This window comes from Orbicella franksi, chromosome 7, assembly GCF_964199315.1.
Source record: "Orbicella franksi chromosome 7, jaOrbFran1.1, whole genome shotgun sequence".
NCBI lineage: Eukaryota > Metazoa > Cnidaria > Anthozoa > Scleractinia > Merulinidae > Orbicella > Orbicella franksi.
The window spans coordinates 17,778,825-17,804,197 of NC_138151.1; the positions used below are offsets into that span (position 1 = coordinate 17,778,825).

The window sequence follows — 25,373 nt, forward strand, 5'->3', positions numbered from 1 at the left end:
GGAATCTCAAAAGGAAGTTCGGTCTTGCCATTTGGCGTAAACATTGCAGTCATTTAAATCTACCTCAACTCATCACTCAAACATTTACAACTTTATGAAAGCAAGTGTTTCATAGATGTAAACTAGATAATTAAAATCCAGGAGATGATGAATGTTTCATGTAAAGGATATTGCTCAAAATCTAAAAAAATCTAAAATAGGGCTAACTAAAAAAGAGCTAGAGGATCACAAGACATCATTATATAAACTTCTTACACATCCAAAATCTCCCCAAAATTAAAGTGCCAAAAGTGAGCCACAATCTGTAGGACACTATATATAATGTTACTTTTCTAACTTTTAATCAGGCTTATGTTTTTGTGAGGTGCAGAAAACTTAACATGATTACAATTTTAAAAGTAAAGCAATGCTCCTAATTTAAACCTTTGAAAAGTTAATACTGTGATATCCTTCTCAAAGGCATCAGACTATCTAACAGATGGTCAAGACAATCATAACATTAATAAACTATGATGACCAACAAGGAAACATTGAATGGTATAATTTGCCAGGTTTTGCAATCTCCAGGGAGTAGTTGACAAGCTGTATTGGCTTGAGTGAGTTGTAAAATGCTTCAAATACTCCAACACTCTTGGCGCTCAGCTGAAGGTTCACTACTCCCTCCATAGAGAGAGTGATGCCATTGTGAGGTAGCTCTCCACGACTTTGAACTACTATAACACCCTTAACGATATCCTGGAAAATCAAAACAAAATTGAAACTCTACTAAATATATGTTTTTCATTTCTATAAGTCTGCTCCATAGTGATCTACATCATATTTCTCTTTACGAGGTTAGTACATTGTCAGGATTATTTACTATCTAATAACAGCAATTGCAGATTATTAACAAATTACGTTTACCACAATTTAACACTGGTCTGAACTAGCAAACTAATTATAAGGCAGGCCTGAAACGATTGATTTAAGGGTCATAAATAGGGTATCAAATTTTTTGTCAGGTCATAAATTGGGTAGGGAAAATTGCAGATTTTGGTCATAAATAGGGTAAGGGTTTTGGCAAGCGGGCTGTACACCCCCACCAAATTTTGCTGGGAGTACCCACTCCGGGCCAACAACCCAATGTGAGTTTGCACGCAAGTCAAACCTGCCAAAACACTAAATTCGAATCAAAGTGTTCACGCTTTTTGGAATCGCAAAGTAAGTAAGCTTGAGCTTATAAACATAAAATGTTCATACTCTGCACGCAGACCGCAAGAGGTCATAATTGTTGAGAGGTACCACTTTCACCCGTCCTCTTTCATCCCTTGCAGTACCATAAGCATGAATGAATTAACACGGAGTTAGCCGGAGTATTTTGACACAAAACTGATGTTTAGCCAAGACTTCAATGTTGAACACAAAAACCAACAAAAACAAAACAGAACGAGACATAGACTAGTCTCTAATAGTCGCTACATACACAAAGCAATCACATAACCAGGCCTGTGGAAAACCAAGCCCTTTCACTACGTGCACGAATTCAGTGAAAGAGTCTGGAAGAAATCACTTACTCCTTCAAAATAAATCTTGTTCACCCTTTTCAGGCGGATCTCCAATGTCGCCATCTTAAAAGTTGAGCCCGCAAGAAGACCAATCCAGCGAACAACCACCTGAGTTTGAAAGCGAGGTTGGCGCATGTTGGAGCATGTGCAGTGCTGTTTGGCGGGAATCGTTCCACAGGTTATGCCGCAAAAATATGTCCAATCATCAGGAAATTGTAATCTCCAAACCCATGAAACCGTAAGAACATTTCTTTGCCGATTTCTTCGATCGCTTCGTGGTTGATTGTTCGATTTTATCATCTGTTTGTTAGGAAAGGAAGGACGGAGCTAGGCGATGTCACTCCACATAACATCAAGCAGCTGAAGAAATTGAATTCTGTTGTCTTCCCGGTGAGCTACAACGATAAGGTAAGGAGGTAACTTGTCAGTCTGCTTTTTCAAGCAGAGGAAGACTAGTTTTCTTTTTGCGAGCAATTTCCTCCTTACTTTCTTCAATGGATTATGATCAAAATGCAATTTAAAAGACAAGATGGTCGTATGCATGCGAGCCTGCGATCATATTTGAAAATAATTTTAAAAAGTTGACTATGGCCATTAGGATTTTATAGCGTCTAAAAGGTTAGAGTAGAGGATGAATTTGATGGTATAAACAACTGATTTTTATCCTTCCAGTGATCCCGTGATCATCGACGAGCTGTGATCAATATAGAGTAATGTATTACATTCTTTCAGTCGAGGAAGTGCATTTGTACAGTACATTTATAAAGTTTGATTTACCCTTTCATATTTGGGTGTGGAATGGAGAAATATGTTTTCCACTGCATAATAATTGTTTCGTTTCGGTGATGTTATGTATGCTGTAATCTGTTGCAAAAACGCTTTAGCATGTAAATTTTATGTACAGGTGTAAATAGAGTAAAAGATTTTTCTAGTATTGTATTTTTGGGGGGTTTACCGTTAGAAAACAAAATTGTAAAGTCATAAATACTATCTTTGTTGAACGGACCCAAGACAGTCCTGTTGAAATAAATACAAAAATAGGAAGGTCACTTCCTCCTCTCACACTAGATAAGCTTCTCTTCTTTACACACTATGAAAGTGTATTTGAATATGAAAACTGGATTCCTTGGGAAGTGACCAGGCTGTGCAAAAGTTCTTTGAAAATTGTTGTTTTCATTAATGGTTCCTCAAAAAGTATTTAATTATTTCATTGGCATTATCTTATTGCATTTTTGTGTGTCAGAATAATGCCAATTTTTTAGAAATCTGTCCTTGCAAAATTAAGTCCATGAATATGTCGCTGTTTCAGCCAGAAAATTTTATTTGAGGGCCAAAGTGGTCCCCGAAGACCTTTTTTTAGGCCAAATTGGCCCTTTTTTTTGTTTTCTTGGGGCCATCACTGATTGCAACCCGGGATTCCCGCAATGGCACAGTCTGGCAGAAACACTGATAGCTCATCCAAAAAAGTTACAAATAGTGGAGGTAAAAGGTGTAGATATTTGGGTTGGCAAGTGCAGGAGACAGCAACAATAGCATATTTTCTGCAAGCCTGAGATTTGTTAGCCTTGCAGAAATTGAGTCTAAGAAGGTATCACAAAAAAATGGATTAAAAGTCTGCCAGATGCACGTTTGTCACTAATCCTGATACTCTATTATACAAGCTAACCCATGCTTAAGTCTTACGTAGAATGTTTTGTTGTTTCACAGTTTTACAAGGATGTGCTTGAAGTTGGAGAACTAGCTAAACTAGGTAATTTGATGTTGTGTCTGCAAGACTGCAAACCCACCTGTTAGTTAAATGTGCTTTCTCTAAGGGCAGGTCGTTAAGAGTATCTTACTTCAAATCCTTGTGACACCATACTAAAACTGATAAACATATAATTTCCCATCATTATTAAGTAAACGTTTCATCATATTTTAGTATAAATTATAACCTAAGCTTAGGGCTATAAGTCCCTCTCAATTTTTCAACTATCATGATAGAGATATCCAAACCATACTGTAGTTGTAGTCAGGCATGATAAAAATATTAAAATGTTTGTTGTCACTGACTAAAAAAGGGTTGATCTGGATGTTTCAGTTTAAGTACTGTAACCTTCAGCATAAAAAATTATGCCTTAAAAATGGCATCAAGATGTAAATGAGGCCTTTAAAAATACCGTCAGTCCCACTAGGGATTGGCTAAAATAGTGTACATGACTGGAATCTTGATGTGCTCATTAATAGAATTCTGGTCATGCATCAAATGCCACACTTTTAGAAACAATCTTCGGGACCACTGCGAACAGTGGTCCACTTTCTGTACATCATCAAGATCAATCGTGACTGTTTTGTGCACAGTGTTGTGCCAACAAAGATTTCTTAGGGAAGGTATGTTTTTTATTGCAGGGGGGGGGGGGGGGGATCGGGGTATTTTAGAAATTTTTTGCGAAAAAAGTCGTGGCTCTCCCACTTCCCAGAATGGATTAATGCATGACCCTTCACAAATACCCACACAGAAACATCTGACCCTCCCCCCACTTCCTCCAAGACAAAAATAACCGGAAGTGAAAATAACTAACCAGAAGTGTTACTCACATAACTGGGTCTGTGCACAAAGCAGTTAATTGCATGGTATGTGATAAAAATGCGCAAGGAGAAGAAGAAAGAGGAGACTGAAAGGGAGCAAATAGAATGGCTGAACCCGGAGTACAATGACATTGACTGGGTTGGACTGTACAACTCCGATAAGCTGTCATCCTTGAGGGTGGACAAGCTTTCCTTGTACTTTTCCCATCACAAGATCACCTTCAAAGGGAAGAAAGCTGAAAAGGTCGCAATGATCAAAGCACACATTGGCAGCTTGCTGTATGATTCAATGGAGTGTCAACAACCTCGGCAGCCCCCCGCTAAGAAATGTGCAGCAACAAGTGACCTCATCAGTTTCTGAGGTTGAAACTGACCTGCAAAGTGATGTAATAGATCAAGTTGTCGGTTCAAGCCCGAGTAGCTTAAGTAATGAATCATAACCGGAGACTGATTTTATACCAGAACCCTGTGTGGAAACATTACCGCCGTCAAAATATGGCCACCTGTAAATAATGTAGATTAATCTTGACTGGTAGCTTTGCTTGTATATTCAAGTTTTAGGTTTCTATACACTTTGCATTTTTGTCAACTAAGCGACATGGAGTAATTTTTTCCTTGCCAAAAAAAACTTTGACCCTCCCCCGGTTGCGAATAAAACAGGTTTGACCCTCCCCAATTTGTAAAAGATTTACTAATGACCCTCCCCTCCGAAGCCCCGACCCACCCCTTCCCAATAAAAACGTACCTTCCCTTATCACCTCTAACAACGGCTCTTTTGCTCTTGTTTTTAAAGTGCGCGAAGTTTATCCAATGTACACTTTTTCGCAATCTTTGCCTTTAATTTTGTAAACAACTCCGGTGGATAGATCTTCGCTGAATTTGGTTTTTTCTGGCTTTTGGGCCACATATTTGACATGAAACGGATTCAAAGTTTTTGTGATATTTAATTATATCCAAACCAATTACTACTTGAGTAAAATTAAGATTAGCAGACCAACTATGGTCTAAATACTATATGTCGAAATTCACTCAGCTGTCTCCTTTTTTTTGTTGTACCTTTCACTACAACACATATCCATGTTATAGATGATTCCGTTACATAGTGATCTTACACAGTATTTTTTCTTTCTACTAGCTTATTACAATGACATTGTAGTTGGTGCAGTTTGCTGTCGAATTGACCAGACAGAAGATGCAAGAAGACTTTACATAATGACATTAGGATGTTTAGCCCCATATAGAAGACTTGGTATTGGTAGGTTGATAGAAAAACATTTGTATTTGTTATTTGCCAATATTTTGAGAGAAGCATGTCACTGTACACCCCATGTATGCTCAGTTCAAAGGCTTGATTTCAGATAATTAACAAATATTGGACGAGGTTGGGCAAAATATCGTGATTTGTCAGTGGTGAGCAGATCAATTATTTGCTGATGCCTTAAGGCCAAGGCAAATCATTGATCTGTGAGACACTGACAAATAGCGATTTTTTGCATTAACTGAGGTCAATAATGTTTTATCATTCGATCACCAAATTTGTTTGCTTATTTTAATCACTCTCTGAGAGCTCAGGGGAGAAATCCCCCATGTTTCACCAGAGATCATGGTTACATTACGCATGAGCAGAATATTTGCAGCAAAACACATTTAGACCGTACTACACATGAGCAGACCATTATTTGTAGGCAGTTATTTGCAGGACATGTGGTTGGCTCTCGGCCAATTGAAAGGAAGAAAAAATGCATCGAATGATAACAGAAATGGTAATTAAATATAATAAGTAGCAATGTTTATTGAACTTGAAAAATATGTGCAGAAGACTGAGAGTTTGTCATTATCTCTCAAGTGTTCTTTAAATGTTGAGCTGTATTTTGTTTAACACAACAGCCTTTTGCTCGCAGGTAAATAACTTACTGCTATAACCACTAAAATGTGGCACACTGATAATATATTATAATAAAATTGTGTCATGTTTCAACATTTTTTTCCTACTCTAGGAACTGTCATGCTTGAACATGTATTGAAATGCTGTGAAAAAGATGGCAACATTGACAATGTCTATTTGTAAGTATAAGATTTTCAAAACTCTAAAGGGGACAGCAACAAGGTTGCTAGATAAACAAATTATGAAATAAGCCTTTTCTAGAGGGGAATTTTTTTTTTTAGTAACTGAGCTGTACATGTAATTGTTTGTTTTTGTTTTTTTGCTTATGTTCTGTATTGATCTTTTGTCTCCAGGAGCTCATTGAACAATAACAAGTTGTTTATTTTTTAACTTTTGTACTCAAAGAAATAACTTGCTATTGAAGAAGAAAGTTCTTGGGGAGAAGTCATAAGCAGAATTCTTTTTGCTTTTTAATTGCAGGCATGTCCAAGTTAGCAATCAAGGAGCTATAGGATTTTACAAGGGATTCGGATTTGAAATAATAGAAACCAAAAAACAATACTACAAGCACATTGAACCGGCTGATGCCCACGTCTTACAGAAAACACTGAGGAGCAAGAAGACCGATATATGTGTATAAACATGGGATCTACGTTCCATGAACAGAACATTTGAACATTTGAACCAGGAGCCGGATCTACAGAATAGCAAAATCTTAGGCCCAGACCTACGTGAGGGCTGCCCCAGAGAGTGGGTCATGAGGTCTTCAATTGAATGGTTCGTGTGTAGTTAATGTAGTTGACGGCGGCAAAATTTATGATAAGAAAAGTAACTAGTTTATTGCATTTTTTAAATCAGGCAAGCTTTCAATAGGCAGCAACAATGACAACAAAAACAGCAACTGATCTCATTACTTTTTGTATTTGTTTTTTGTACTATGGTTCTTCAATGATACAACAAAAAAATGTACACAGTCAGACCTGCCGAATCCCGTGTAGTTTGACGGCTTTTTCCCGTTTTATAGATTAGAATTTTGAGGTCAAAATATTGTAGCAATTGAAAATATAGTGAATTAAAGTGAATTGTGAGAAAGAAAACACAATTGCAGCATATTAGAAACTGGAGGAAGGCTCAGAACTGCAACTAGAGTAATTACATAGTGGTATTTTGAAGTAACAATTTTAAAAATTTCTTGTTCTTTCAACCTCATTCTGTTTTTGCACAAATAACACAAAGGCAGAAGGTCTAAACTTAAGGCTGGTTTTCACTAGCGACGGAGTCGGAGTCGTAGTCGGAGTCGTAGTCGGAGTCCAAGTCGTAAGAGCTCTCATAACCTGGTGAAAATCGAAAATCAGAGTCGTAAGCGGAGTCATAAGCTCGACGAAATTGGAGTCGGAAGAATCAACGTTTCCATTTCTTCCAATTCCGTTTACAACCCCGTCGTTTATGATCCAGTAAAAACTAATAATGTGAAATGTCGGAGTCGGAAGCAAAAGCAGAAGAACTAACCAATCACAAGGCCCGGAATCGAACATTGTGATTAGTTTATTCTTTCGCTTCTGCTTCCGACTCCGACAATCTAGTTTTCACTGGATCGTAAGCGACGGAGTCACAAGCGGATGCAGTGTTCTGCTTCCGACTCCATCAGTTTGATTTTCACTGGATCGAATCACTCTACACTTCTGATTATTACTCCGACTACGACTCCATCGCTAGTGAAAACCAGCCTTTAAAGAGAGTAACTTACAGTATGGTATAGATCTCTGCTGTCATTGTGACCCCTGGGGGCACTCCCTTGTGAAAAGGTTGGGGATGCGCATTGGAAAATTTGAAATTAAACCCCTACAGGAGACCAGTCTGAGCATGGCTCGCGCTTAATTTAATCCCCAAAATGTATCCCTTATAATAGACATGAAAGTGGGTTTTTTTTAAAATTATTTCTTCGAGAGCAACCGTAAAAGATACCTGGACAACTGAAAATAGTGGCGTTTTGTTCAGAACACTCTCAGTGAGACCAACATGTGTGATTTACACCCCTAAGCAGGATGACGAGCATCCCGTGCCTTTTCATTCACATGGGATCCCTCCCCAGGGATTACTTTAGAACTCCTGTATTAAAAATTGGAGTGCTTTTGGATGAAAGATCAAATTTGGATTATCTCATAATTATTGGAGACCTTTCTTGTAGTCTTCTTTTCACTGATTGTAAAAGCAATAAACTTTTAATCAAAATTATATTGACTTGTAGCCTGACATTTCTAGCAAGCATGATTTGAGGCTGAAAATTTCAGCCTTAACTGTCGCCTAGCCTGAAACTTTTTCCATGCAGATCCTTGTAATCGCCAACTTCATTTCAAGAGGATTTACCACACCACGCCGGAGGAATTTGAAACGCAGCTTCCTTTCTTCGGTTAGGCCTTCTGTCCACACTAAGCCGTCCCGAAAACGCCGGCTTTGCGTTTTAGTGTGGAGAGAAAACATTTTGAAAACGAAGCTTTTTGAAAACGATGAGGTTACGACAATCATGTGATTTCCCTGACCGAGCGTTACTCAAACACCAAATGACCGCTGATTGTTGGGTTTTCAAATTTTTCTAACGTAGTATGGACGAAAACATTTGATGCGTTTTCAGAGTGAAACCTCCGTTTTCAAATTCCTTAGGCGTAGTGTGGACGCGGCCTTAGAAGCTGGGCTGGTCACTCAAGTTCTCCTAAAGAGCCTAAATTTAAGCCTAGGCAGGTCGTTGCCAGGCCATGCCAACGATAGCAACGGTGGAAAGACTTCCTTTGATGCCCCAAGAAATCGAACCTTGATCACATTTGCCACTAGTGTGCGATTTTTCAATTCTCATTTCCACGAACAGATTAGGTCTAACAGCTTTTTCGAGCTGTGTCATCTATTACGTGGCTTAAAAGACGGAAGGGTACAAGTTAAATAAAAAGCTGGTTTTCAGTATCGCACAAGCGTCTCTCCCTTAAGAACTGGAAGCGCTGTTCCCATCGTCCCCCACGCGCATCCTCACTCTCGTTTCTACCTCCCCCTCGCCAAGGGAGCCTTTGCGGAGAAGAGAGAAGCAACATGAGAGACCTACATGAGAACAAGGTTGGGTTATGCACACAGTTAGATGCCGAGAATACGCGATTTGCATGATGGTGTCCTTTGACTACAACTACCAGAATCTTTGAATTTTTTTGCTTCTTCTGCTAATCTGGGTATTAAATTGTTATTTAAATCCCACTGCGACTTCAAAATTTAAACAACGAAAGGAATTCTGGTGGTTGTGGTCAAATGACGACAACGTGCAAATCTACTTTTAGCGCCTTTTGTTTGAAAAATTTCCTAACAAAAAGTCCTCACTTCGTCTGCTGCTTATACTTGTGCGCTGGTGAAAAACCAGCCTTACCTTCCCCACTCCACCCAGGTAACGCTGCACTTGCGCTTTTTCGCGCTTTGCTACTGAAATGCAGTTGTTTTCAATAAAAATACAACAAATTTCGATTTTGGGACGTTTGCGGCATTAAATAGGCTTATTACGGTTACCAAGGCTCTTGGTCTTCTTATGCAACCTCTACATTACAGACTCCTCTGTAATACGACTGGGCCGAGTCACGGGTTGGTCACATAAATGGCTCAGGGACTCTGCCGCCAGGAGTAAAGCAACCAAAAGACACGGCTAAGAAATTCAGGCTCTACATTGAGGTGTTCTCTATCGGTGATTAGTAGAATTCTACTAGTATACTAATGCAAGTGCTACAATCTGATTGGCTAAGCTACTCATATACTATCAGCCAGTAGTATAAATCTACTAGTCTTCAATCACGAATGCCGTTCTCTGATTGGCTACGCAACTCACTATCTATTCTGATGCAGATAGTGAGTGTGCTGAAAAATTCAATAAGATTTTTGAACTGGCGCGCGGAAGAAGATTTAGTGGTGAACAGTAAAGACAATAGAGTGTTTATGTCTCGGAACTATCGGTCTGATAGTTGCTCCTTGGAAATTTGATGTTCTTAAAACTAGCATATTTGCCCTCGAAGCTTCGCTTCTCGGGCAAGTATTTGTTTTAAGAACATCAAATTCCCGTGGGACAACTATCAACCGATAGTTCCTCGACAGAAACACTCTATTGTTAAATAGAAATCTCGAGCTACGGACTCATCAACTATCACCTCATACACCTCATAGAAATCGAGAGCGAATAATCTAATTGTTAAATAGGAAAGTATAGGTATTCTGAATAGCTAGGTGAATAGGTATTCTGTTTACGCTTGTTCATGCTTTATTGTATCCTGAATCTTTCACAAACATTTAACACATTTTATTGAAGCAAGTTCACAATTCTGAAGTTAAAATAGTAAACATTTGAAATCTCTCTTTTTTGTATAAATTAACAGAATTCAAACTTGCCTTACTTGTTACTTTGCACTATACAGATGATCTAAGTATATTCACAAGTGAAAAATATACTTGAAAGTTACTAATTCAATAATTTGTTTCTTCTCATTCTTATTAACAAAATTAAACCGTCACACCACTTAAATTTATTTTTCACGCAAAGCACAAGACTATACGGCAACCGAAGCCTACATAACCTGAGATGTTTTCTAGGGCTTCCATTACCACATTAAACGTCCTTCGAAGCTCCTCTTAGAAGCTTACATCTCTCTCTCCTCGTCCGCCATCTTGAGGTTAATTTGACACGTGACACAAGTATCCCAGAGAACGTACAGAAAGAGCGTCCCATACTAACGTTATCATCTTTAGTGAAAAATCATGAAGGTTTAACAAGAAGACTGGGTGAAATAATTCTCTTAATCCGTCATAAATAAATGTTACACATTAAGAAGTCGTCACGTAGCAACTTTTCTTCCATCTACACGAAGTAAACACTGATCAATGTTCGATGTTGGAGAAGCTCTTCATTTCAAGTGAGCCAAAATCAAATTGAATGGTTAGGAGTAAACAGAATAACAACCTTATCCATTCAAAACTTGTTTTAAGTGGAATTTACTTAGAAAGCCGGCATCCACAGTAAGGTGGCTGAGCATGGCAGTTGTGTTATTTCTGGAAATAAATGACGAGAGATAAACTCAGTGGATCTTAGTGAGTGCTTAAAACAGAATCACATGTCACAGTATACTAGATACAACGAACAAAGTTTGGAAACATTACTTATTGTATGCTAATACGCTAAGACATTAATTATACCGAGTTCAACAAGGGCCATTCAAATGTTCCCTTTTCCTTTTCCCTTTTCCCTTATAATTTTTCTGACACAATTCATAAGGTTCAGAGAATGCTTCTGAAATCAAAACAAACAGCCCTATTAAAAATTGAACCATAAATACGAATAAATTCAATCACTGTAATTATTAATGCTCGTCAATTAACTTAAGTATTCTATCTTTGATCTTTTGGGTTGCTTTCTTTGCATTAGGAATAATATATCTTTCTGTCTCGGTGACTTGAATGGTTTCACCATCACTCGTTCCATATTTAAAAGTGATCAAGTCAGGGTGACGTCTTTTAGACGTGATTTTTACCACCGAAGTCAAATGATGTCTGTTTTGAATGTAAGCCCAGCCGTCTCTCTTGGGGATCTCTCGTAAAACAAACATTTGAACATCCGTAAGGAGAATATAACTGCGAAAAGAAAACAACAACACAGGTTATGTAAATATACAGTAAAATTCCGGTTCTTGACTGAGACCCCTCCGTTATAAGCCCGCCCCCCTTTCCCACGTCTGCTTACAATGATTTACCAATAAGCAACAATAACGAAAACCTGCAATCTGTATTCCCGTTAGATGACAACTCCCACTTTTTCTTATTTCCTGGTCTGTTTAACTGATTGCCCAGTGTTTTCACTGATAATTGTTTCTTTCAAACAAATGCAATTAAACAACAAGGCCTTGTTTCAATATCCATTGTCTGTTGGCAACTTATTAAAACAATTCTTGCTGACAATTCAATTTTAGTTAGCAGTACATGCCGTAGTGTAGAATTATAAATACAGTGTGATAAAAACAAAAAAAACTATGTTCTCTATTTTTGCTGAAGGACCCATACTCAGGTATCTACTTAGATCTGTGAAAGGATGATGGCCTGGAGGTCAGTTTTTAACTCGTGAATTGCGATAGCAAGTTACGAGTTTACAGTGGGTGGTCAGATTATTTGCTTAGGGGCCAAACAGGGTGAAAGTAAGAGGGAAGGAGTTAGAGCGGGAGATACTCTCTCTCTCCCTCTCTTCTTTCTCTTACACCTTTACAGTTAACCTATCTAATCCCAAGAAACAACCTGTTTGAAGACTATGTCAATAAATGTGACTTTGATCAACACGCTATTATAATACAGTCGAACCTCCCGTAAGCGTTTACGTGAGGTGGTCGCTGACGAGAGCTTAGACCATATTGGGTTCAAATTTTGCCTCATTAGCATATGGTGACAGCAGAGTCTTACCCCATGTTTTAAATGTTTTATTCATGTGAAAGGTCAATTCCGAGAAAAAATTCGGTAGTATCAATTGGGAAATTTCCATCTCTTGTATTACCCAGGAATGCGATGATGTTACAACACCTTATTATCCAATTTTCGCTCTATTATCTCTCAAGTGGTCGCTTACGGGAGGTTAAAAACAAGAGAAATTTCAAACTTTTCGCTCTAAAAGTGTTCGCGGTCGTTCACGAGAGGTGGTGGCTTACAAGAGGTTCCAAATATAGTGATTTGACTTGGAAACGTTTGTATTTTGGAAAACTGGTCGCTGAGGAGAGGTGGTCGCAACCGGAGGTTCGACTGTATTTAGTGTTCTCTGTCATTCTTAGCGAATTGTGTACAAAAATGAGAAAATGTGAAGAAACAGAAAAAATCGTAACAATTTGGTTCTGGTGTAAATTTTATACTGCATGATAAAAGGAGGTAGCGCATTTGGAATGTATGTTTGATCTTTATGCAAGACAATTTCAGCGTAACACGTGAGAGGGTTCTCTGCTCGGGAAATAACTGGAGAGAAGAGAGCAACAGTCTGCTGACAGGCTGTTTGAGGTGTCCGGTTATGGTGAAATAACAATGGAAAATTCAGTAGACGTACCTAGGAGTTAAGTATCCGTTTTGAATTATTTGGTGGCACTGAAAAGACGCTGCGACATCTTTACGATGAAGCCACGTGTCTATGTTCACTGCTTCTCTTCGCGTTTCTTCCTCTGAGCTAGCGCTGTAATTATCTGTTACAAGAAAAGAATCACAGTTTTGAGTTATAACGCAGTAAATACTGTGGGAGAGTGCCTCTGGGGCTTTAAATGAGCGTGCAGTTTCAAAATGTGAATGGAATGACGATTAAGATGCTGGTCACACTTCAGGCGATGTCCACACTACTGTACGCTGAAAAATTTGAAAATGCAACAATCACCGGTTATTTTGAATTTGTGTTTGAGAAAACTCAAGCGGGGAAATGAAATGATTTTCGTGATATCAACAATTTCGGAAAGCTCCGTTTTCAAAATGTTTTCCGACCACATTAAAATACAAAGCCAGCGTTTTCAAATTCCTGTGGTTTGAAGAGAGCTTTCGAAAAGTTCCGTTTTCGAGACAGCTTAGTGTGGACGGCCGGCCTAACCGCTGAAATGAACAACAACAGATCGGTAGTTCGTAAGTCTTCTTTAGTGACCAAGAAAACATAAACACAGACATATATTTCTAGTTTCAATAACTGACTGATTTGTCAGTATTGGGTTCTTTTCAGACGCTTTTGAGGTTCTTTTTTGGATAGGGAGGAAGAGTATTGACAGCTTAATTCATTCTTGTTAGTTGTTTCCTTGGGTAACCACCATCTGTTGTGTGATAGAGATAGAATCTCAATTTGCAAATATTATACGTCTGCAGGAACATTTCATCCACTCAGAGTCAAACCAGTTACATCAAACAGTTAGATCTATACCTCCGTCTTCATCGTCATCGTCGATACTAAACACCGGTTGAACGTTTCTATACAGCTTGCTTTGTCTGTCTTTATCACTTACATGTCTGGTAAAAAAATGCAAAAATTACAAAAAAGTGCTCACTTTACATACATTAACATAATTTACCATCTAGCCAATTCAGTTCTTTGCGCTTCAATCACGTAAAAAACACCACGATGACAACTATAATCAGTGACTTCTAAATTACCATGTACCATGCAATACCCTCACTGCGATTCGAACCCATGACCTCCATGTATCTAGGAGGTTATATATGTAGGTTCAAATCCCATCGGGGACTCGTATCTTTTTTTCCCTTTGTGGGACTACCTGCAATAATATTGTAGACATGTATGCTTACCATCTATCCCAAAACCGTGTACAGAAAATTCTGTGCAAAAGCCCCTTTATGACCGATGACTAAACAATGATAGGATTGGCATCCAGTGAGGGTGTAATGCTACACAGATATAACGAGTTAATCTGAATAACAGGTACCAAAATTGTGTCATTAACAAGCGAGACCCATGACTGGTGATATCAGTGTTTTTCTTTGTATTCTTACCTTTCTACAGGATGGTGAGAATCAGCGATATATTTTCCTATTTTCTCTCTTACGTGGGTTCCTGATTTGATGGCTGAGGAAAGCATGCTGACTAAGCCACCCTGTGGCATAAAAACACATACAGTTAATATTAAATTAATAAAAATAAAGATGAGCAAAATTTCCTGGACTGCTTACAGTGTACAAAATAATTAAGACGGATTCCGCTCGAAGTTTCGAGAAATACATGCAAAAATTACTTACTAAAAATCTACTTACAGCACGGTAACTTTTTGACTACTAATTAAAACATCTCACCATCATTCACCATCTTTATTAACTTATCACATCTCACTGTAATTCATTTCTCTAGGTGACCCCGCGATTAAATCCCCAAGCATTCTCGAGAAAGTTAAGGTCGAACCATGTAAGAATGCGTGTGTTAAATTGTGTTTTGAACTAACGCGAAACGTCCATTTTAAGTGAAATAGAAATAACTTCAAGTTCAATTTCTCTCGCAGCGTCAGCTTCAGAGCTTCAGTCTCGATAAATTCTTCTTACCTTTATTCTAAATATTACCATGCTATGAGGTTTCTTGGCAACTTTATTTTTGTCATTATTGTTGGAATGTTCTGCGGAAATCATCTTAAATTTGCTATCATGTCTGTAGTAGTATAGCGTGTTGTTTAACCCTCAGATGGTACCAAAACACTGTGGATTAAGCAGTTCTCATTAAGCACAAAAAAATAACTAAGTTGTCAGTAATAAGCTTGCTACATATACAGTCCCTTACTCTGGAATCACTTGGGCTCTGTTCCCCTCTGGATAGTTCATGATAACTCTAGAAACAATCAAGCCAAAGTTGGCATCAGTTATTTGTTACTATTATCACAGCAGTCAATATGTATGGGTTATTGACCAAGTGTGAGGTCAAGATGGCTGGATATTGGCCAATATCCAGCAATCTTGATCGAACAAGCTTGGTCAATAAATGATCTATTATATGGCTTTCGGGAAAGTTTTTCTTGCGGGACACGGCGGGTAGTCCCGAGCGGGCAAGATAGCTCCACCTTGCCAGTTCGAGTAGCCAATCACAGCGCAGGATTTGATTCATCTTGCCCGCTCACGGAGCTAGCCATATAATAAACAGTGTAACTGGTAGAACCTGGTTTCAAGACAGAGGATCAGTGTATGACGTAAACGGAAAAAATAAAAATGGAAAGCGCAATGAACTGAAGGAAAAGAAAGAGAAGGGAAGAGGGAGAAAAAATAAAAATGGAAGAAAAAAAGACGAGAAGGGAAGAAAAAGGAAAATAAAGTTTGTGCTTAATTAACTCATGCCTGTCATGCAAAAGAGGAAAAATTGACCACATGATATTTTCAACAAGTATTTACAGTAGACTGCAGTATATCATTCTCATTTAAAAGGGCCCAATAAAAAACTTCATAAGTACAATATTGTTACCTGTTTTTTTTTTTTTATTTTCCAGTTGCACTGTTACACATGCCAATTTTGTCTTCAGGAATAATATATCAAAATAACTCATAACACCTCCAAAGATCCTTTAAATTACTCTCATTACATTGTACATTTGTACTCTTTCTTTTTGCAAATGACATGTATATATTTCGTTTCTAAGTCCTGGAGACCCATGTATACGGCAACAATACTAACCTCATCTTCTGAAAACGCTTCTGGTGTGCAGACAATACAGGTATTGGGTGTGTGGTCTGCCAGTCCAGTTGATAAGTTGTCAGATAACAGTTCATGCAGGGCTGATATCAAAATGAAAAATACCAGTAAGCTCAGCATACTTCTCTCAAGTTCATTGACACTTGTGCAACTTTATACACTCTTACACAACTTGGGGATTGAGAATGTAGTTTCAAAAAATGAACAACTAGCAAAGCCTTGAACACAGCTACAATTGTTCTTTGTGATTATTCTTAAAGTAATCCGACCCTGTTGGAACAAATTGGACTCAGGACATTCCAGTGAGGCTTGACTAGTGACTAATTAACAGTTTCAGTAGCAATTTTTATGCATCCCTGCCAAACAATGACAAACAGAGGCCAAACACTTCCGTGCGTAGTGCGGGGTTCTCATTAAGCGACAGCAACCAGCTAAAAAACTGGCAACTTAGATTTCTGAACTGCCTACTTTTCATGAAAATATAATATGTGTGTAAGTTGTAAAGAGTAGTGCTGCAATGATACACCAATGCACCGGTGAATCACAATCTTTTTGGCACAATATGAATATCGATATTACAACAGGTTTTTTGGAACTTGTCGAAATTTTCTGGGGGAGCATGGCCCCAGAACACCCTAAAGGCTTGTTCCTGCGGCACTCAAAGCAGTGTCAGCCATCTACTTCATGCAACTAGCCCTCTACTTCCCAAATTGATAAGAACCCTCAGGTTGCATTAACCATGCCTAAGTTTGGAAAACAACAACATACCTTGGTAACCTCCACGTGCGATACTGACATATTTGGACTTTTTCTGAAAACAGAAAACCAATATTAAACAAGTCAAGATTTGTCCATGTACAAGTTACAAGGCACTAACATGTAAGTTGCCAAATGTAAAATCCACATGCTTTAAAAAGTACACCAAGAAACAGAAATGTGTGATGGCAGTATCAAATTTTTGGGTCTCATCGACATGTAATTGTACAATGTTGAGAACCCTTCATCATTAAATTCTATTTTTGATTGCCTTGGAAATGTTTCCTCCTCCCCCACCACCTTCCACCTAGACAAGTGGTATTTTGCAAAAGTGTCTCAAATACTTTTGTCACCCATTGTAGGTACTGAGTCCCCCTATTTTGGTGGGTCTGTCTGCTCTCTGAAATCACATGAAACCTTTACAAGTACAACTACTGTTTCAGGACACTACATTTCCTGTCACTGCAATTGTGCAGATACCTGAAGGAAGTTAGCAATGACCATGTGAACATACTGATCTTCTTCTTCACGTCCTGAGCCAATGAAACACAAATGTTCCCCACTTGCTGCAGATCCTGCTTCAATGGACTGCTGCTGTGTGGCAAACAATGCACTGGCTGCTGTGGCAAACTCTGATGGAGCTTGCAACATCTGCAAGAATGATGGAAATTACATCACTCAAAACTGTGAACTAACATGCATGCACAGCCTTAAGTTTTTCAAGAGTCACAAGTATTAATCAAGATGTTCTGCGTAAGAAATTGATTGCATATTGATTGCTGTTAAATGCTCTGGCTAGTGATTAACTAATGACTGACGAGGTGTGAGAATAGCCAGGCCTGGACCCTTGGTTTTTAGTTTTATTCCAGGAAATCTTGCTTCACTTTAAAGATGGATGTAATGACACTTCTGTAAAGTCTCAGACACAGCTTACATGCACACAACTGGGTATTTCCAACTTGCAAATATCAATGGGTATGAACTGGAAATAACTTAAATTCTGTTTTGCCCTCACCAAGTTAGCATCCAAGTGAAAAGCAGTTGGAAGATGACCACTATTGTACTGATCTGCAGGCCTGCAGTCCACTACAAAGAACCTCACACCATCCTTCTGGAAAACAAATGGGGTAAAAAACATTTAACAATAATTAAGAGTACAAGACTAAGTTTTATCGTATCACAGTTTGTCTAAATCACTAGCTAAAAGGAAAGAAAATAACATACCTTGGAAGATTGATTCACTTCAACTAGTTCTGATACAGAAACTGGTAAACACAATGCTTGAGAAATACTGTTGGAATTAATAGTTTTGATACCAAATAGCTGGTTATAGTAATCCTGTAGAGTGAAACAAATCCAGAGAAGTCTAAATAACTTGTTAAGAATGAACCTTATTAAAAGTTTCATAAGCCTTTATATACAAGGTTACACTGTGCATAAATCGATAAACATCGTAACTTTTAAAAGATTCTTTAGGCACTCTGATTGGTTAAATATATAAACAACTAGAATATGCTAATTAGTACGTATACAAGAAACAGAAGAAGGCATGTAACATTTGTACTGATGGAGAGAGAAGTTTCTGCAGAAAAATGTCTGTTATATTGAAAATCGTTGTTTTTTATCTAAACTTTAAGGTGACTTTCCTGCTGTCCAGACCTTTCACTACACATGTACAAGACATTCAAATTATTAATTTTCTAAAAACTTAGTACAACTGGGATATTATCCAAAATGCATCATTACTTTGACCGAATCTAAATCGTTTACAGTTGTGTATAAATATAGTAGTTAAATTATGACATAGTTTGGTCCCTGTTCATATCTCTACCTGCACAAGTTAGTAACACCATGAACTGGTTCTAACCTTTCTAAAGGACTGTGGTGTCCTTGACACATAATACTGAGCTAAAGAACAGAAGTCTTCAATGTCATCTTCCTCTAATTGAAGAGGAATTGAGGATATTGTTTCTGCAACAAAGTTAAGACAAAGAACAGCATTACAACACAGCACAGCCTGTTTTCATTGCACATAAAATCCATTATCCTAGAGTTTAACTAATGTGTATTTAAAAATCTTTGTACATGTACCTCAGTGGACATTTCTTTAGTTAACTTATTCTTTTAGAAAAAAAACTGTTCTATAAAGTGTACTGAAGCTCTACAATTTCCAAAATTGTAGTTCGATAGAAATGCAAAAGCCCACTGACCACAACATAGAATAAAGTTAGACTTATAAAACTGACACCCACATGGAATACTCATGGGATATATATGTATTTACTAGTAAACACTGGATCATTGGATAATGCAATTTAATGCAAGTTCATTGGCCAGGTTAGCCATTATGGTATATTGAGTAATTTTAATCCATCACATGTTTTTGATCGCACGCAATTGGTCTAAACATGTCACATGACTAAATGTGTCCCCGCTAAAACTGCACAATAAATGTTTGAAGGATAATAAACACACAAGCCTCCGTTTGACTTAAATATATGCTCGGATATTTTTTCTTGGACATTATCATTCTGTTCCTCAAAGCTCACAATTTTCCTTGAGCTCTGCTCCCAAAAAACTGTTTGCTTCTCAGAACAGATGATGTCCGCAGTCAAATATCTGTTTTCAGGTCAAATGGAGGCTATTATTTACTAATTACCATGCTCTACAAATATGGTAAGCTTACACATAATTTTCGGGGTGTTTTTATTTTTATATTGATGTCGTTGTTCCTAGCGAAAGCAAGTTAACTGTGGCGAATTGCAATTGAACCAGAGCTATTAATCAAATACAAACAACTTGTGATGGCGTTAATGAGGTAACGCTGCCTTGCCTTTGGTTATCCCATACGACTTCCGGCAATAGCGTGACAAAACAACCTCACTTATCTCTCCAGCACTACAAGCTGAATGACAGACAGCACGTGCTGGATCGGACAATCGGACAAGAGTATCGGTTCGCAAGCGATGTTCAAAGGCGATCAAAAAACAACAAGCTTGGGGGATGTTGCTGTGCAGATTTAACCGCACCACACAGGAGTGACCCTTTGTTTATTATGCAGGAATACATGACTAACCTCGTCTCCAAAGGGAGGGAGGGAGGGAAAATTAAACGATAGATTTACAATAAGTAATAGGTATGTTGCTTAGACGAACTCAAAATGGACTCGGAACAGTTGTCCAAGCTTTTATATGAAGACGTTCGTCTGCTGGTAGCCAGTAGAAAAGGCTGTACCACCAAACAGCTTACCCTAGCATGTGTAACATCTTAAACATGAAGAGTGCTTTAATGCTTTGCACCAATGCTATGGTTGGTTATAACATTCTGAAGGTAACAAAGCTACAATAAAGTTTAGCTACAATAAAGTTTACAGTTTGCTGACCTTTGGAATACAACTGCTCAATAGCTCTATAGAAAGTGATGCCGTCATGAACAGCTCATTGAGAACGTATGTCACACTCCATTAACTATATTTTACTGGTGTGACAGTAAAATCTCATTTTATTCTTTATTTTGGGTGGTTTTTAATAAAACAATTATTCCACTTGAACTTGTCTGATACGAGATGATGATAGCCAACTTAGCACCTGAACATGAGCCTCAATTGCTAGCATCTCATAATAGCCATAACCAAGGTGTACTTGTGGAATAATAATATTGTTAATTAAAATAAACAATGCACTTAAGGCTTCTGAGTGTCCATGGCACTACCCTTCCACATGTAGGTGTACACTTTTCGCTGATTTATCAAGCTTCCAAATTAAACCAGGTTTGGTAGATATTTTAATGATAGTTGTATAATTTTATCTTTATGAATGTTTCACCAGTGGCTTAAGGAAATCAGAGCACCATTCCTCACCTAATAGTTCTGTTTTGTTTTCATGTTCCATCTCAAATAGCATATCTCTGAAATTGTAATTTCAAAAGCAACAGTTACGACCATAATTATATGGCTTATTTTGTTATTTAATATTAGAAATGATGTGTTAGTGCAGTTATGGTTTTAAAAAAAACAGTTTATTGGTTGTTGTGTCAGAACTCCCAGTGGAGGGCAGGGAAAAACCCAGGTAAGATTGTCCAGGGCAAGTAAATTTTGCTCTTGGGCAATTGAAAATGGAAGTTTGGTGGTCCAGTGGGCAAGTGAAATTAGCCTAAGCAGTAGTCTAATGGTTAGTGATATCAAAAACAATTTGCAAGACAAGCAAAAACAATGAGTTGGAAGCATGGATTACTTCAAAATCCAAGCATACTTGATTATATAGACAGTACCTAGTAAATGAAACTTTGATAAGGCATAAACCTTGCATGCCAATTGGGCAAGTAAAATTTTAGAGAGGGCAACTGAAAACTGGTATGTATTGGCCCACTGGGCAACTGGATTTCAATTTTTTTTCCTACCCTGCAGTGTGGTTCCATTTATAACATGGAGGTTTTTGCCATTTTCACAGCCAGTGTACATGTACACACAAAAAAAGAAGAATGAGTTCGAAACTTTTTTTAAGCCAAGACATCATCATCTCATTTCAAGATTTCCTTTGACATTTCATCTGCCACAACTCCCAGCTATATGGTAGCCGAGTGTTGACTTGACAGGAACTGATCTCCACTCACAGTATCAAACACACCCATTACTGCCATTACTATGTCTAATGCACTTCATAAGAGAAGCCCAAGACACCTCACCTGCCATTAATGACCATTACAAGCATGAGGAAAAACACCAGAAATGGGTCAGCTTCCAGCAGGTATAAATCCCATATGGCTCTTAACACTTCTGTTTCACATGCAACCACGAAAAGACTGCGAAGCTGGAAGAAAAACAAATTTCTTTTGAGACATATATTATGTACTTACTTACAGAGCTAAGAAAGTTACCAGTAATCCAGTGTTCCATGCAACGTTTAACAGTTTATAATCAGCCAAAATTCCTCTTCACAGTAACCATTTTGGAAACAGAGGAGAATTGGAGTTAGAAATACTTCTAGCAAGATAAAAACACACACAAAAAAAACTGACCCTGCTTAGCCATGTTGCATTTCTTTGAAGTATTTCTCCTTTTTTTTTACCTATTTGATGAGTGACAGGCCTATAAATGAGCTTGAGTGTACACGTACTGATAAAGTGTTAACAAAACAAACCACGTTATCCTCTGCATAATGATTTATCTGGTGGATAACGTTATCCACCTTTCGAACAACCCAGGCAAGGTCTTTTGTGACTTACCCATCTCTGACAATACATATCAGGCCAGAGTTTTTTTGATTCCAAGAATGAGCACAGTTCAGGATCATGATACTGCAAGAGAAGTCTAAACAGGTGAAATGGTTTCCCATCTCGTACACAGTCCCTGAAAAAAATACATTCACTTATAGTTAACAAAATGTGGTCCCCAAAGTATAATATTTTCAACAGCTTTATGGCTAGTTTTCATTAGCATATAAGCATAACAGAATAAGCAGCATACATTCTCTTCATCTGGATGGTGATCAAACATGTTTGATACCATTTGGCCACTCAGTACAACATCAACATGTTTGTTTTTGTTTTGCTTGGCCTGTACAAGAAAGATTTTAGGTGATAGAATTCTCCCAGAAGTCCTCACTCAGTTAACACAAAATAACTGAAGCTTGGGACTTTCCAATAAATATGTCACAAAAGACTATAATTATTTAATGGTAAGAAGACAAAACATCACAAAGTCATGGAAAAAGTATGAAATTGTTACCTGGGAATGTATTTATAGAGCATTGCATAAAAACAATTATAGACATCATTCATAGGCAGTTCCAACATCATAAAAGGTGCAAGCACTTCTGTTAGACCACTTGCAGAGTTATATTTCTCATTACGAGACTTGCAGTAGAAAGTAACGATGCCTTCCATATCTCTTGCCACCTCCTCTGCTTCATCTTCTGGTAGTCGCAGTTTAGCTGAAAAAAAAAATGTTCCAAGTATTTAATGATGCCACATATATGCACAATGCCTCATTTATCAAAGGGTGCATTTCTTTGGGGTCAATCCAGTCAGGATCAAGTGTCAAAGATCATTCAGATCATGGTGCATCAATTCAAAGGAACCAATGAATCCTTGTCTAGAGGTATAGAGTATCTAGATTCATCAGTTCTTTTGATGCAACAAGATTCAAGTGATCTTGGATCAATGATCCTGATCTGGATCATCCCAATGGAACACACTTCTGGCCTAGGTACTGTTCAATCTGAGCCATGGCAGTCTGCAGGGAAAATATTGCTACTAAAATCATGACAGAGCTTGTTCCAGCATGTCTTTAAGCTGAGATATCTAGTAAGTGCTTAAGGTGGCCAAACACTGTCAGTTTTTGTGCATGCCCTTGCTAAATAAATGTAATTTACCCTGCACACAAGGATTGCAAAAAAAGAAACATGGCATCAATACAGCGATAATTTTATTTGCTCAATAACTGCGCTATATGTACCATTTTTCTTCACAATTGAACACAGTGTATTGATGGTGTTAGTCTTTTATTACAAAGGTATGTTAGAAAAGATAACGATGCAAAGAACCCAGCAATTCTCAGTTTTTTCTTTGTTACCAAAAGAACCCAGTTAAATGCAGCACATGAGCAATAAGTCAAAAAAGTGCGATTGAATGCAAAATACCTTTCTCGGAAATACACCTATTTCTCAAGAACCACTGAGCATTAAAATTTCACAAAATTTGACATGAGAATACTTTAGGAGAAAATTTTAACAGAGGAAATTCTACATATTCCAGTTAACCTTCAACAAGGGATAATTAAAGATCTCTCTGTTAAGTTATTATTGTGACAAGCTTGTTGCATGCAAATTATGAAAATAATCTAATGACTAGATTTTCTGCAATTAAACAAAACAGATTTTAAAGGCCTGTTTATATTTATTCATGTTGCCATGGCAACGGCACATACGTCAGCTTAACTATCAAAAAACCGAAGTTTGTGTTGTTCACTTGCTTGCTGCCATTTTTGGCGACCAAAGGATCAAGGGTTTTAGAGAAAAACGTGAATGAAACACAGGTATCAAAAACTGTGTTCAGCCACTTTAAGTTTTATTTCAACTACAGAACAAAAAACAAAATCAACATGAAAGGAGCCCTCTAAGAAACAACAATAAATAACAAAAAAAAACAAAGGAATTGTCTAGTCTGCATATCAAACTGGCTGCAGCGAAAATCGAACGAGATTCAAGTTAAGATTTAATTTTAAGCTCATGAAGTTACATTTTACCGAAGTAATTTAAATGTAAGTGCACATACAGTAACAGAAATCAAAGAAAGTTATCAGTGGCTATATATTTTAAAGGAATAAATTACGTTCCGAGGCTTTTGAACTTTTGTCATAAATTATGAATGAAGCCACGGCATTACAAAGCCAATGACTTCATGATCATGTCGAACAACACGCCTCTTGGTTTTAAAGATAGCTAATTACATATAAGATAAACAGAACAATCCCTTCAAACAACACACGACTAATAAAATTTGACGTGAAAACTGATAACAATGGCATCTAACAACAGAGATGCCTAACAGTACTAAACAAATCAATTCTCGCCTCGTCTGTAATTATCTATTCAAGCACATGATCGTAAAACTAATCGCTCCGCTACTTAAATAGAACAAATCACAGCTTTGGTGTCTAACACAGTAAAGGAAGATAGCTGTGCAAGTTGTGATTGTAAGTACTACTCACTCGCTTGTTTGCGACAGTCGTCCCTAATAGTCTCCTGTTCATTAAGATCTAACAAGCCATCCCAACTTGACAACGCATCTGGTTTGCCGACCACGTTCAGACAAACCTTAAAAAGTAAACAGATCACTTCTCAATACATTTACACCTGAGTAGTTCTGTACTTTCAGCTATACAAGATTTGATAAGTACCTTCCACACGTCCGCTCTATTTTCAGCTGGAATTTTTCGTCCCCGACATAGCTCACGCAATCTGTCGATATCCTTCTGTTTTGACAGCGCCAAAACTAAGTCCGTATGCCTGTAAGAAGTCATTTGAAGATTTTTTTCAGTTTTAAGAGATACTAAGAATACGATTCGCGATCATGATAAGGATTCAAAACCACTATAAAGAAGGTATTTTGATGACTTTACCATCCAACATCATCAATACCGCCACCTTCCGCCATTTTGGAAACGTCATCATTGCCAATAATCCCATAATCCTCTCCCCAAATATAGGATCGCAATGTGTCCAAACAAAAGTTGCCATCGAAACAATTACAAAGAGTGGTGATATGCTCTTTAAGGGCATATAAATATGGAAACGTTTACCCGTATATTGAAACCTTTCCTCCCGTCACTTTTCAATCTCTGCTCTGAATTAAACAGCTTGGTGTTCGTCTTGATCACTGGAAAACTTTACATTAGTTCAAAAAGAGCGATTGCGCGACAACTACTTTT

At 37.8% G+C, this 25,373-nt stretch overlaps 3 protein-coding genes across 4 annotated transcripts in view; 1 reads left to right on the plus strand and 2 right to left on the minus strand.

The window, feature by feature from the left end:
* Window positions 1–1,711, minus strand: part of LOC145493005 (vacuolar protein sorting-associated protein 26C-like) — an 11,827-nt gene extending 10,116 nt beyond the window's left edge. Inside the window, exons 1-3 of the mRNA XM_081472409.1 lie at window positions 1,554–1,711; window positions 542–735; window positions 1–36 (exon numbers count right to left, since the gene is read on the minus strand). The exon at window positions 1–36 is cut by the window's left edge and continues 64 nt beyond it. Coding sequence (XP_081328535.1) covers window positions 1–36; window positions 542–735; window positions 1,554–1,679 — 356 coding nt within the window. The 5' untranslated portion in view covers window positions 1,680–1,711. The remainder of the gene's footprint in view (window positions 37–541; window positions 736–1,553) is intronic.
* On the plus strand, window positions 1,682–7,043 carry LOC145493017 (N-alpha-acetyltransferase 50-like). Its single transcript, XM_081472423.1, has 6 exons — window positions 1,682–1,782; window positions 1,856–1,952; window positions 3,252–3,294; window positions 5,248–5,367; window positions 6,110–6,176; window positions 6,478–7,043. The coding sequence occupies exons 1-6, from the start codon at window positions 1,688–1,690 to the stop codon at window positions 6,635–6,637; spliced, it is 582 nt and encodes a 193-aa protein (XP_081328549.1). The 5' UTR covers window positions 1,682–1,687; the 3' UTR covers window positions 6,638–7,043.
* A 3,250-nt stretch (window positions 7,044–10,293) lies between these two features.
* LOC145492988 (TBC1 domain family member 23-like) lies at window positions 10,294–25,138 on the minus strand. 2 transcript variants are annotated; one of them, XM_081472386.1, is made up of 19 exons: window positions 25,065–25,138; window positions 24,843–24,951; window positions 24,654–24,759; window positions 22,671–22,875; window positions 22,169–22,292; window positions 21,629–21,753; window positions 20,805–20,851; window positions 18,813–18,916; window positions 18,170–18,283; window positions 17,961–18,056; window positions 17,426–17,596; window positions 16,958–17,000; window positions 16,172–16,272; window positions 15,290–15,337; window positions 14,518–14,618; window positions 13,931–14,016; window positions 13,085–13,217; window positions 11,541–11,640; window positions 10,294–11,061 (listed from the first exon to the last, which is right to left on the minus strand). In XM_081472386.1, exons 1-19 carry the CDS (start codon window positions 25,097–25,099, stop codon window positions 11,056–11,058), a joined length of 1,854 nt encoding a protein of 617 aa, XP_081328512.1. In that variant the 5' UTR covers window positions 25,100–25,138; the 3' UTR covers window positions 10,294–11,055. The 2 variants fall into 2 exon arrangements, with proteins under 2 accessions (XP_081328512.1, XP_081328511.1); XM_081472385.1 differs by having other exon boundaries at window positions 10,294–11,640.
* Between the last annotated feature and the right edge of the window lie 235 nt (window positions 25,139–25,373).

Excerpts from the sequence above, each read along its gene's own strand:
- LOC145493017 (XM_081472423.1), top strand. The coding sequence starts at position 1,688 with ATGTGCAGTGCTGTTTGGCGGGAATCGTTCCACAGGTTATGCCGCAAA. Across the intron at positions 3,295-5,247 it reads TGGAGAACTAGCTAAACTAG|CTTATTACAATGACATTGTA; the intron begins GTAATTTGATGT and ends TCTTTCTACTAG. Across the intron at positions 5,368-6,109 it reads ATATAGAAGACTTGGTATTG|GAACTGTCATGCTTGAACAT; the intron begins GTAGGTTGATAG and ends TTCCTACTCTAG.
- LOC145492988 (XM_081472385.1), bottom strand. The coding sequence starts at position 25,099 with ATGGCGGAAGGTGGCGGTATTGATGATGTTGGATG. Across the intron at positions 14,619-15,289 it reads AGAGCCCAAGTGATTCCAGA|GGTGGCTTAGTCAGCATGCT; the intron begins GTAAGGGACTGT and ends TTTATGCCACAG. Across the intron at positions 11,641-13,084 it reads AACGGATACTTAACTCCTAG|TTATATTCTCCTTACGGATG; the intron begins GTACGTCTACTG and ends TTCTTTTCGCAG.